At 39.7% G+C, this 14,681-nt stretch overlaps 1 protein-coding gene across 1 annotated transcript in view; it reads right to left on the reverse strand.

The window, feature by feature from the left end:
* mn1b (meningioma 1b) overlaps positions 1-14,336 on the reverse strand; it is a 29,150-nt gene extending 14,814 nt beyond the window's left edge. The window contains exon 1 of the mRNA XM_001919740.9: positions 9,873-14,336. Coding sequence (XP_001919775.2) covers positions 9,873-13,299 — 3,427 coding nt within the window. The 5' untranslated portion in view covers positions 13,300-14,336. The remainder of the gene's footprint in view (positions 1-9,872) is intronic.
* Positions 14,337-14,681: the final 345 nt, after the last annotated feature.

Genomic DNA, 14,681 nt, shown 5'->3' on the forward strand with positions numbered 1-14,681 from the left:
TTATTGCAGTTACATCAACATTTTGGAGACTTGTTGGTGTATTTACCAGTTAGTGCTGATGTTTTGAAATCTCTAAAAAGGTTTTTACAACAGTTTTCTTTTAATTTGCTGCTTTTTAATAGTTAGTACGGTAGTTTAGGTATTGGATAATTGATGTAAAATAAGATCCTACTTTATAAGTGCTATTAAACAGTTCATATCTTTATAACTGGCTGGTAATAAGCCAGTTGTGCATAATGTGAATTATTATTTAAACTAAAATGTAACCTTTATTTGATTTACAATTAAAGTAACGATGGGTAACGCTTTAAAATAATGGTTTATTAGTTCATGTGTTTGCTAACACGAACTAAGAATGAACAATCGTATACAGGATTAACTACTTATAGTTCCACATTTACTAATGTTTTGTTACTAAATCATTCATTGTTTGTTCGCATTATTAAATGCATTATTTAATAGACCGTTATTTCCTTTAGCTTAGTCCCTTTATTCATAAATGGTCACCACAGCGGAATGAACCGCCAACTTATCCAGCATATGCTTTACACAGCGAATGCCTTTTCAGCCACAACACAATACTAGGAAACACCAATACACACTCAAACACTAGGGCCAATTTTGTCTTTGGACTGTGGAGGAAAATGGAGTACCCGGAGGAAACCCATGCCAACACGAGGAGAACATGCAAACTCCACACAGAAATACACACTGTTCCAGCTGTGAGGCGACAGTGCTAACCACTGAGCCACCGTGCCACCTCATTAAACAATCATGCATATTCCTAATTAATCATTACACGAGTATGCTAACTGATTAGCTTTATTATTACTTTCTGTGATTTACCAGCACTGCATATTTCAATTATTAATGATGCAGAATACAGCCTTGCTAATGTACAATTAGCCTATGAACTCTGATTAAACAGATCAACATAAGGGTCACATAAAGGATCACTTTCTTTCTTCTAAAAGCACCTCAAATCCTATTTTTTCCCTCCAAAATGATTTATGACTGCCAGACAACAATCTGCACCCCTAGGTGCCAATAAATCCCAATCATTTTGAGACATACAGCTAAAACGCAAGGGAGAAATTCACAGGAGCAACGCAAACTATTTGTAAAACACAATTTAAAATGAAAATGTATGACGTAAAAGCTTTAAAAACCAACTAAAGCAAACGTTTATAAAATGAATATCAAGTCATTCTTCCTTATTGATATTTTTCTGCCTTAAATTTGAAGAAAAGAAAGGATGTTTTAAAAAAATTAAAAACTGCTTTTATTCTAGCTGACATAAAACAAATAAGACTTTCTCCAGAAGAAAAAATATTATAGGAAATACTGGGAAAAATTCCTAAATCTGTTGAACATCACTTGGGAAATATAAAAAAACAACACCTGTATGCACTACTGTTTTGACTTCAACTGTATGCACTAATAAACAGATAATATCTTAATAATAGGCAGGTAATAAGCCACTATTAATTATGAGAATTGGCACCTAAACTAAAGTGTTACAGAATAAAGTATATTATAAATCAAACTTAGAGCTAACATGCTGATAAAACGATGGGGGAATTGGAGAATCCATATAGAGGAAGTCAATAAGAAGCAAGCTGGTGACAGAATGAGAGCGTGGGTTTGCCCTCAGCTGTTTTTCTATTTTACACCAAATGTGAATCACAGCTTTGTTTTGGGTGTCGGGAATGGAATGAAAAAACGAAAATTCAAGGCAGGGAAATAAAAGGAAAACTTGTCAGTATCAGTAAAGTGTAATGCTGTATCGTGTCAAAAGTAAAAAAAAAATCCCCCATTTGGCCTCTGTTTACAAAAGTTCGTTCATTCATTCATTTTCCTTCAGCTTAGTCCCTTATTTATCACGGGTCATCACAGCAGAATCAACCACCAACTATTCCAGCATATGTTTTATGCAGCGGATAACCTTCCAGCTGCACCTCAGAACTGGGAAACACCCATACACTCTCGCATTCACACATACACTACGGGCAATTTAGCTTATTCAACTCACCTTTAGCACATTTGTTTGGACTGTAGGGGAAACCGAAGCACCCAGAGGAAACCTACGCTAACTCGGAGAGAACATGCAAACTCCACACAGAAATGCCAACTGGTCCGGCCAGGACTAGAACTAGCGGCCTTCTTTAATGTGTGGCCACAGTGCTAACCACTGAGCCACCAATACTCTCTATCAATATATTAAAGCTCCTGGATATATAAGAAGCTCAACCCTTTGACATTATTACCTTAGTCATTCATTTATTCATTTTCTTTTCGGCTTAGTCCCTTTATTAATCTGAAGTCGCCACAGCGGAATGAACCGCCAACCTATCCAGCACGTTTTATGCAGCGGATGCCCTTCCAGCTGCAACCCATCTCTGGGAAACATCCATATACTCTCATTCACTACGTACAATTTAGCCTACCCAATTCACCTGTACCACATGTCTTTGGAGCACCTGAGTGTAACCCCGCCGGTCCTACGCCACCGAACCCTCTCCGAGCTGGTATCGAACCGGCGACCTTCCGCATGGGAGTCGGTTGCTCTACCAAGGAGGGTAAAGACCATGGCCTCTAGTGTCTGTCGCTAGAGCACCTTTAGAGGTCAGAGGAGTGAGGTTTACCTGTACAGCACACACTAGCTGGCCTCCGTTACACTCACCCCCCCAAACCTCACTCCCATCTGGGTCACGGCACCAATGTAACCCTGCCGGTCCTATGCCACCCAACCCGCTCCGAGCTGGTATCGAACCGGCGACCTTCCGCATGGGAGTCGGTTGCTCTACCAAGGAGGGTAAAGACCATGGCCTCTAGCGTTTGTCGCTAGAGCACCTTTAGAGGTCAGAGGAGTGAGGTTTACCTGCACAGCACACACTAGCTGGCCTCCGTTACATGAGCACCCAGAGGAAACCCACGAGAACGAAAGGAGAACATGCAAACTCCACACAGAAACCCCAACTGACCCAGCCGAGGCTCGAACTAGCGACTTTCTTGCTGTCAGGCGACAGCACTACCTACTGCGCCATTGCGTCACCTATTTCCTTAGTATCGAACAGATATTTATTAATTATTAATTGTTGCATAATGCAGAAATATGGTCAGGATCTGTGACAGGGATAATAAACCTATCCTGAGCCGCTCTGTCATTTATCATGTCCTCAAAGAGTCCAGTGGGGGTCATTAACACCATTTACAGACACACACATTTACGCACACTCTAGGGGCTGAGGAAAAACCAGTGCAGCTCCTTCTGTATAATGACTGATCACAACCAAAGCCAAAACTATGAATGCCTGTTCACACTGGCTGCAGAAGAGCTCTACTGCCATCCTAATGTATGTCTCTTGACACCATAACACTGGCTGTACATCCAATACATTCTGTTATAAGCAGTTGAAATAAATACAACCACAAATATATTATAGTGGTCGTATATACACTTGAAGTCAGAATTATTAGCCTCCTTTTTAATTTTTTTTTATTTTTTAATAAAAAAATTAAAATTATTTAATATTCTATTCTATTTAATAGAATTATTATTTCTCAAATTATGTTTAACAGAGCAATGAAATTTTCACAGTATGTCTGATAATGTTTTTTCTTCTGGAGAAAGTCTTAATTGTCTTAATTAATTTTAAGGTCAATATTATTAGCCCCTTTAATCCATATTTTTTGATAGTCTACAAGACAAACTCGCCTTGTTACCCTAACCCGCCTGATTAACCTAATCCACCTAGTTAAGCCTTTTGCCTGAAATTTTGTAGGTTGTAATTTATTTTTGCAATATTTTGCTTGAATCAATTTCTAAATATGTTTGGTGACTAAACTATTATTTTAATAAATATATCTGTTTCATAAATCAGTTTTGTTTAAATGCACCAAAATACATTGCCTATATTGACTGAGAAATGGATACAAATATTTATTTTCAAAATGAGGTGCACTCAATAATGCTGAGCACTGTATATTTTCATAAAATATAATGTATTGTCAAAAATCTAAATATATAGTTTTTAATTAGATATATTCTTACATGTTACATTCTGAGCTAACAGATTCACTCTTATACAGAAAAATGTTTCCTCATTTAATTATTAAATACATGACTAATTATACCTAGGGTACATCAAGCAAAAACTTTGGACGTATCTGCTAAATTGGTTCACATCTACACATTTTTATTTCAGGAGTTCATTTCATGGCCTCTTAAATGACCAGGAGACTCGTAAAATAAATTACCACATCCCATGAATCCATATTAACAATGTACTTAGTGACCTAAGTAAAATGACTAGATGCATTCCTACAATTTGAGATTGAAATGTTATAAAGGCCTGTTAAATAAAACAAAAATGACGATGTTAACGAACGAGAACTGGAAACTGCGGCTACAATTCGCACAGGCTCACCAAAATTGGACAATAGACAATTGGAAAAACGTTGCCTGCTCTGAGGAGTCTTGATTTCTACTGCAACGTTCAGAAGGTAGGGTCAGAATTTGCCGACTGGTTTCTTGAACATGACAATGAGTACTCAAATGGCCTCCACATCACCAGACATTAATCCAATAGAGCACCTTTAGGATGTGGTGAAACGGGAGATTCACATAATGGATGTGCAATAGATGACTATGATTATACCTTATTTTACATCAAGAAAAAACTTTGGTCGTATCTGCTATATTGCTTCACAACTACACATCTTTATTTTAAGTTCATTTCATGGGCTCTTGAATGATCAGGAGACTCGTAAAATGAATTACAGCATCCCATAAATCCATATTATCAAGGTACTTAGTCACCTAATTAAAACGACTAGAAGCGTTCCTACACTTTGGGATTGAAGTGTTATAAAGGCCTGTAAAAAAAAAAAAAATGACAATGTGAGCGAATGGAAAAAAGAACAGGAAACTGAAGCTACAATTCGCACAGGCTCACCAAAATCAGGCAAACACAATTTTAAGAGTTCATTTCATGGCCTCTTAAATGATCAGGAGACTTGTAAAATGAGTTACAGCATCCCATAAATCCATATTAACAACGTACTTAGTCACCTAATTAAAACAACTAGACGCATGAGATTGAAGTGTTAAAAAGGCTGCAAAATAAAATAAAAAGGGCGATGTGAACATACGGGAACGAGAACAGGAAACTGAGGCTGCAATTCACACAGGCTCACTAAACCTGGACAATAGAAGACGGGAAAAACGTTGCCTGCTTTGAGGAGTCTCAATTTCTGCTGCAACTTCGGGATACTAGGGTCAGAATTTGCAGACTGGTTTCTTGAACATGACTGAGTTCACTTTACAGAAATGGCCTCTACAGTCACCGGATCTCAATTCAATAGAGCACCTTTGGGATGTGGTGAAATGGGAGATTCACATTATGGATGTGCAATACATGACTATGATTATACCTTATTTTACATCAAGAAAAAATAGAAGATTAGAAAAACGTTGCCTGGTCTGAGGAGTCTCGAACTCTGCTGCGACTTCCAACCCAAGCTCATTCTGAAAACGTAGTCCTGTGGACGTTTCTGGAGACCGCGAAATACGTCCCGGGAGGTACATATGGCTGCATATCATTTTTTTTTAAGCGAACGCTACGGGGCGGTGTGACGTCGTTCCCTTTTACGCTTGCCGGCTGACCGCTTACCTCCGTGTGGAGGGCTTTCCCGCCGCAATCAGTTTGTTCGGTCAGCTCATCGTGTGCGTCGGTGGGCTTTTAGATGCAGAGAGGAGGAGTTCGCAAAGGCGTCCGGGTTCAAGTCCGGGGAAGAGCGGTTCCAGAAATCAGGTAAGACAAAAACAGAATCCAAAAAATAAAGCGAACGAGTTCATAACAGGGTGAGAATGTGGTGAAATCCGAAAAAGTGGTTAAAAAAAAAAAAAAAAAAAAAACAGACGAGGGCTTTTTTTTTTCTAGACGGCTTTTCTAACTTGTTGCTCGGGTTTAGGGAAGTAAGCGGGCGGGCGGGTCAATTGGTAAAACTGGTTGGGTTCACGGAAGGAGGAGGGTGGGTCAGCTGATTGGCCGCTTGCGCAGTCAATCATTCGGTCAGTCAGACAGCGGCCTCTGGTGGGTTGACGCGAGAACAGCGCGGGCGTGAACGGCACTCGCGAGAGACGTTCGAGATACGAAAAAGCGCACACAACGGCCTCTTGCGGATTCGCGAAAACAAAAACTGCACAAATACGTACCTGCCGGGACGTTTTTCGCGGTCTCCAGAAACATCCGCTGGACTACGTTTTCAGAATGAGCCTGGGCTGCCGACATCAGGATGCTAGGGTCAGAATGTGCCGACTGGTTTCTTGAACATGACAGTGAGTTCACTGTACTCAAATGGCCTCCACATCACCAGATCTCAATCCAATAGAGCACCTTTGGGATTTGGTGTAACGGGAGATTTACATCATGGATGTGCAATACATGACTATGATTATACCTTATGTTAAATCAAGAAAAACGTTGGTCGTATCTGCTAGATTGGTTCACAACACAATTTTAGGAGTTCATTTCATGGCCACTTAAATGATCAGGAGACTTGTAAAATGAATTACAGCATCCCATAAATCCATATTATCAACGTACTTAGTCACCTAATTAAAATGACTAGACGCATTCCTGCACTTTGAGATTGAAGTGTTATAAAGGCCTGTAAAAAAATGACGATGTGAACGAACGTCTTATAGAGTCTAACAGTCCCCTTGTGTGTCGGCGTGCAATGAATCCCATGCAATTTCACGAGCCGCAAACACTTTGTAACCCTTCTCTCATCTCTGCTGTCTACGCCACTCAAATGAAAATCTGTCAAGGCTGGTGATTTGTGCTAACTAGCTATCGATTGCACCAGCGAAACGCGCGTTTACAGCTCCGGGGGTTGAATGCGAGGAAGAGAGGAGAGAGAGAGAGAGAAAAAAAAAGGGGGGTAGAAGGAGACTGCAAAATGAGGAGAGAAGTGCACAGTCGGTGGGGGGAAAAGAAAGGATGAAAATGCTAAGAAATACAATGTTTTGCATTTGGTTCAAGACAGATGCGCGACAAATCCATTGGGCTGTGTTGTGGATGCGTTTGCTACAGAAAAATGAGCACCATGGGATGGGGACGGTGCACTTGACAACACTGAATGTTAAACAATGGACCTTGACTTAAGGTTTGCCTCCTCTGAAAGTCCCCCTTGCGCACCCTCCCACCTGCAGTTAGCCCAAACAAAGGGCACATAATGCACACTGGGGGCGAACTATTAACACGTGTGAAAAGCGCACTCCCGGCTGTGGAGATTCAATTATGCGTGTCCGTCCCGCTGCCTTTTCAGTAAAGACAATTACCGTTTCATACACTGATTAAACCAAAGGACAAGTGCCAAGCGAAGGACACACACACACACACACACACACATCAAATATATGAGCTCACGTTTGACATAATTACGCTGCTTCATGTAAATGAGCGAGAAATTATTGTTATTAGCCGTAACAGGTCTTTCAAGAGATCTGATTTAAGAAATGATTATAAAATAAAATCTTCCATCATATTCAGATAACTTATATGAAGAAAAGGTTTATTAAATAATAGTAATAATAATGATATGAAGAAGATTGATGTCGACTATTGTTATTATTTTTATCAATAATAAACAAATTATGCAAAATTATATTATATTATTAATATATTAAATAACAATCTTCAGGTTTCAAAAATAAATTAAAATGTATAGGTGAATGTTTTTTTGTAAACAAAAGAAGTGTATATTTTATTTAAGGAACTATAATATTAAAGCTTTAAAATATATAATATATAATACTATTTTATCCATCAAAGTGTTTGCCAAAATAGTAACCTACAAGCAGCTATTCTAATAAACTAAGACATTTGACGTAATAATTTATTAATTATAATGATTATGAAAATAATAAGAAGAAGAAAAAGAAGAATTGTTGTTATTATTGTTTTTATTATTTCCCAGCTACAGTATTACCTACATTAGTTGTTCTAATATTTAGGTTTCAAAAATGCATTACAATTAATTTATTAAATAACCCAAGACGTTTGATGTAATAATTTATTATTTTTATTATTCATAATAAAATAATACTAACAAGAAGAAGAATTGTTATTATTCTTCTTCTTATTATTATTACGCAGCTACAGCCTACATTAGTTGTTCTAATATTTAGATTTCAAAACTGCATTAAAATGTAAATGCATTAATAATTAATTGATTAATTAACTCATTTTGTAAACAAAAACATCCACATATTTTATATATGGCAATAAAATACTGAATCTGAAAGTTTTTGTAGAAATGGTGATCATAACAAAAACAGAAGACAGCTGAGAGCGTAATATAATATTCATAATAATAATAACAATATTATTATTCATAATAAAATAATAATACTAACAACAAGAAGAAAAATAATTGTTGTTGTTATTATTATTATTAATAATAATAGTATTACTACTACACAGCTACAATCTACATTAATTCTAATATTTAGGTTTCAAAAATACATTAAATATAAACACGTTTTATTATTAATTGATTAATTAACTTATTTTGTAAGCAAAAGATCCACATTTTTTATATATGGCATTACAATTCTGAATATTCAAATACATCTGAAAATGTCAGTGTTTGTAGAAATGGTGATCATACTAAAAAACTCAAGACAGCTGAGAGATTAATATAGTAATAATAATAATAACAACAACAACAACAATAATAACAAAAATTCTTTTTCTTCTACTTATTATTATTATTATTATTACAAAGCTACAACTTACATTAGTCATTCTAATATTTAGGTTTCGAAAAAACATTAAAATGTCAATGCATTTTGTTTAATTATTAATTGATTCATTAATTTGATTTTGTAAACAAAAGATCCACATATTTAAAGTATGGAATTACAGTACTGATCCTTTAAATGCATCTGAAAGTGGTTGTACAAATGCTGATTATACTTAAAATAAAGGACAGCTGAGAGATGAATATAATAATAATAATGATAATAATAATAATAATAATAATAATAATAATAATAATAATAATAAATATTGTACTTATTATGCAAGAAATAAAAGTTAACCATATCAAGATGCCAGAATAATATGGTAAATGAAGAGTGTGTGAAGATAAATATCCACATGAAATATTGTTAGATCTTGTTCTGCCTCCATCATTCATTTGCTGTTAGTGATTTGTGAAATGTTTATTCTCCCTCAAAGCGATGTTATATGATACATTACATCAAGTACCTGTCATCTGTTCTTTCAGTAAATTTAGCAATATTTATTTTGAAACAGCCTCTAACATTATTGCCAACATAAATCCTACTATCTGAAAATGAATAAAGAACTGTGTGTCATTCCCTTCTAATAATATTGTAACAGTATCATTGCTATTTCTTAAAGTGTCACAATGTAAAAGAGAGCGTCCTTTGTGTGTATGCCTACATGAGTTTATGACTGTCCATGCGCGCAAAACAGAGAAAGTGAAAACAATTTAAGTTACATTTTAAAATATAATATAATATAAAATGATATAATATGAAATAATACAATATAATATAATATAAAATAATATAATATAAAATATTATAATATAATATAATATAAAATAATATAATATAATATAATATAACATAATATAAAATAATATAATATAAAATAATATAATTTAATATATTATAATATAATATAATATAATATAATATAATATAATATAATATAATATAATATAATATAATATAATTAATATAATATAATATAACATAATATAAAATAATATAATATAATACTATAAAATATGCATTGCTTTTATTTGGTAGAACAAAAAATAACATTTACCTTCTTTGATGGTTGCTTGGGCTTTATTTTTCTCCCACGTAGACTTCTCTTCCTCTGAATCCTCGAGCAGACACTTGTCACTGGGCACATACCAAGTGGCATGTTGCTCTGCCATGAGTGTGTCAAGATCAATGGTGCCCACAGAGCTCTTCTCCGCATCTGGACCACAGCTGGCAAGCTCTCCGTCTCCAAGTTCACTGCTTTTTTTGTTATTATTCACAGCTAAAGGCTGGTCTTCTGAAATGCTGAACTGCTGGCGTTGAAGCTGAATCTGAGCCTGCAGTATTTCTAGCGGGTGAATTTCATCTTGGCCAGAGGTGCTGGAGGGTGTGCGGACTTGCTCCATGCCTGGTGTACCCGGATGGCCTGCTCCACCAAAGCCATCCGATGTTGAGGTAGTTTGGTTGGAGAGGCCTTGCCCTTTCTGCCCACTCATTAGTCCATTGGGCATTTTGGGCGAGCCTAACAAAGGGCTGCAGCCAGGCTTCACAGAGGACTGTGCATCTGAGCTGGATGAAACTTCATCTTCATTGCTGTAATGTGTGACCACCGCATCATCTGTGAAATCCATGCGGGGCGAACAGACCTCAGACTTGGATGCGCTCTGGATGCCACTATCAAGAGATGACATGAGGTCAGATTGATCCCCCAGCAGCAGGTCGCCCCCTTTTCCCCATGATGGAGAGGTGTGGGGCTTCTCGTGAGGTGTGCCTGTACTTCTCTCTGCTGAGGACACCTGCTGGCTGGGACTCACAACAGGGTTACTGTTTTCAGAGGGGAAAAATATCCCAGGGCTCACATGGCCACTGTCTCTTTTTCTCCTCCCTCTCCCTCTCCCACTCCCTGTTGCTGCCTTCCCCTCACTGCAAGGGGTAGTGTCCATGTTGAAATTCGGGGAGAGGGCGCTGGCTTCCCCCTGCACCGTCTGATTTTGACTCAGTGGCTTAGCGTTGCTATTTCCAGCAGGAGGCATTTGCCCATTTTGGGGGGCAGTAAGGCTTGGGAAATATTCTGTCCCAGTATTCCCAGTGCCATTAACCGCACTGTTATTCAGGTCTTGTTCTGTCTGACTCAGCTTTCGTTTCCCCTCTGCCTGAGTCTTCTTGTTGAATGTCACATTGAGGTTAGGGGCCCCCAGGCTGGCAATCATGTTCTGACAGGCAGTAGAGAGGGCTGCCAGGCAGCTCTGTCCAAAAACATTGTCCTTGCCATTCGTTTTGCTAAAATTCCCTAAAGACAGTCCCCCAAGTTTGCTGACTGAGGAACGCTGGCTAGTGGGAAAGTCTGATTGGCATGTAAAGCTCCCCGGTGAGGTGTTCACCCCTTGAGAGTTACCATGAGAGGCTCCCTGTCGATTAGAGCCTCCGTATTGAAACTGGGACGGACCACCCATGGGTGGTCCTGGAAAGTCATTTGAGCGTCTTTCTGATGGCGTGTTGGGCAATCCAACACCTGCACTGGGAGACTGCATCTGCGAGAGGCTTCCCATGCCACTGTTGAATTGTGAGTGTATGTTAGGCGACAGTAAAGGCTGCACGTGGCCCTCTCCTGGGACTCTCATAGACTCCTGCATGCCCATTCCACTCACACCAGCTCTGAACATCATTCCAGGACCATTTTGCTGGATGTCTCGATCCCCCATCTCACCACTTGAACCCATGCGATGACCTAGCATTTCCCCCGGTGGATGTGGCCCAGGAAACCACCCGCTCTCCATAGTCATGTGTGGACTCCGTCCATCAAAGTTCACCATCCTCCCACCATTTTCTCTCTCAAAACTTGACTGAGGCATGCCTCCCACTGGGCCCCCTGGTCCCAGGGGCCCTTGAGAAACATCATTGTGGTGACCCAGCTGCTGTAGACTGGGTTGTCTCATCCTCTGCTGCTGGCTCCGAGACGCCATCTGCTTGATCATCATTGCTGCATTTTGCTGCTGCTGCATCGATTGTTGCTCAGAGCCTGTTAGCTGCAGCGATGGGCCTGTCGAGAAGCCATCCGTCACAGGAGGGGTGAACTCTCCAGGCAGGCCAGGGTAGGCTGCTGGAGAGAGATTATTCTCCATAGCGCTGTTCCAACTGCCGCAGCTCTCCCTGCCATGAGTGGCATTGGGGAAATCAAACCTGGGCCTCTTACCCATATTTAAATAAGGAGAATCAAAGTGTTGCAACCTCTGGTTGGGAGGCTGCTGAGGAGGGGGAGGCTGCTGCTGCATGTTGAAGATGGGGTCACCATAACTATGTATCCGTCTGTTCTCTGGTCTGTGAATAGGGTATTCAAACTGATTATGTTGGCCAGGCATCATGACGCCACCCTCCTGCATGCCGACATTAGCAGAAGCTGTCTCTGATAGTGGGGGTTGTGGGAGAGATGGTGGGCAAGTGTTCTGTCGTCCAATCAAGCCTGGCTGCTGCTGTTGCATGAGAGGATGCCTGGCACCAGGTTCTATCCCCACTGGTATTTTGCGTCCACCCCCAAAACGTTCAAAGAACACACTGTGCTGGGCTGACGGCTGCTGCTGCTGAGGAGGGGCATGGGGGTGCTCTTTAGCGATGCCCTGCATTCCAGGAGCGCGAGACAACCCTGTGTTTCCAGGAAAATTGGACCCTGGTACCTGGCGCCCTGTCCCAAAATGAGAAAGCTGAGAATCAGATTCAGAGGGGGAGTACACAGGCACGTCAAAATGTCTGGATGAGGGCTCGTTAGGAAAGCTATAGTCCAGTCCTTCGACAGCGGCTGGCGGCGGCATTCGCCTTGGCTCAAGATTGTGACTTTCTGATGAAGAGGATGAGGAAGACAGGCCATGGAAGGAGGCGGCACGATTAGGTGACTGGTCCAAGGGGAGACACGGGGCTGGAACAGGGTGATTTCCACTGGGTGGTCCATGGTGCTGAAAATCCGACATAGAGCTTGTCCTTTGCTGCTGCTGAGAGAAGCCACCATCTGCTGACTGTCCTTCAGAGAGCGAGTCAAAACCCTCTGTGAACCCTTGCTGGAGTCCCATACTGCTGTTGTAACCCATCACCCTTCCACTGTGTAAACAAGAGGATCCTGGTTCAGGTCCAAAGTTTCCCCCAAAGTGTTGATGTGGATGTGTCTGATGTCCGTGTGAATGATTATGAGGCTGTTGAGGGTTAAAAAATCCATGCATGGAGGGTTGCTGTTGGAGATTCCCTGTATGCAGTTCTGAATGTCCCCGTTGAAATCCACCATACTGTTCTCCTCTACTCATGTTAATGTTCATCTCAATCACAGGAGTTTCATTAAGTGGACCCATACCAGGCTCCGCTGTATTCTGCGAGCCTCCAGTATGAAAACCTGGGCTCTTGTAATGCGAGTTCATGCTCACTTTTGGCTTGTTGAAGTTTTTCTCTGTGTGGCCAAAATTTCTGTTATTAATCTGTGGCCCAAACTGTTCCAGCTCAAACATACTTCCCACGATCAATCCCACATGACAGCCAGCTCGCCTGGCTCCACTGCAGAGTCTGCTGCCTCTTTTATTTTTTGACTTTGGCAAACTCAAGTAGCATCAACAAAAAGACGTAAAAAACATGGATGAAATTCAAAGGTGATATCGCCATCAAAAAATAATTAATAATAAATTTTTAGTTACTGTTAAAGTCTGTGATATTCTAAATGAATCTGATATTTTAAGACTAGTTAGATGCTTCACATAAACTAAAAAGTTTGCGTTCTAGTTTATAATCAGTTCCATGTTTTTTCAGTTTTTCTTAGAGGTACTAAATTAAATTAAATGTTCGTTTTTATTTTTATTTTACTAAGTAAAAATGTGCACATTAAAAAAGCTCAACCAAACGATAAAAATCTTCCTTACCACAAAAAATACCCTCAACTGAGAATATGCTATAACATATATAGAAAAGTTAATATAAAACACGTTCCATCACATTATTCTCCAGAGATTATTATTCCACTTTACTGTCAAATGTCCAGAGGTAAACGTTTCTTTCTGTTTAAGAATGCGTTGAGAACGCGCATCACAACACTATCCAGCGTTCCACAAACATATCCACGAACCCAGCCTATTTTTGGTATCCACTTTCTCTTAGAAACGGATTCTTTCAAACTCAATAAGTTGAAAATAAATAGTTCCCTCGGGCTGCACTGCACAAGTGATGAAGCCGAGGAAAAAGATGGGGAAAACAGTCCAGTGTAGACCCCGAGTGCTCGTCTTTGTGCGCCCGTCTCCGGAGCTCCGAGCGATAGGAAGCACATGCGTTATCCAAAGCCCGCCACCATAGAGCTGCTGCTGGCCAACACAGTCCCATCGGTTCTTCTCATATTCCGCGCAAACGAAAAGCTTGACTGCAAATTAAATTACAGCCAGCGCTTACAAACTGAGCAAGTCTCTTCCAATAGCACCAGTTTTCGCGTTTAGAAACGATTGCCATATAGATCACATATTGATGTCTGAGACGCACAGCACTGCGCGTAAAGACCGCAAGCACCAGCAACAAGTTTTGCATTTCAGCAGGGTCCTCCGCTGCAGACTGCAGCCAATGGCACACATGCCGAGGGAGGGACGATCTGTTAAGGTGGTCCAGGATTTGTCCGTTAGCTTTACAAGAAAGGAATTTCACGTGCTTAAAAAATATTATACATATTTTTTGTTTTTTTTATATAAATCCTTTCAGTGCCACCTTTTTTAACAGACAATAATGACAAGTGGCACCATGCATTTACTGCAATAGCAGTTTGTTTTGAAAAGTAAACAGACTTAGAGAAAACGCATTTGACAGTACACATTTTGAAAATGAACATTTTTATCCATTTCTCAGTGATTATGAGTAT

This window comes from Danio rerio, chromosome 5, assembly GCF_049306965.1.
Source record: "Danio rerio strain Tuebingen ecotype United States chromosome 5, GRCz12tu, whole genome shotgun sequence".
NCBI classification, from domain to species: domain Eukaryota; kingdom Metazoa; phylum Chordata; class Actinopteri; order Cypriniformes; family Danionidae; genus Danio; species Danio rerio.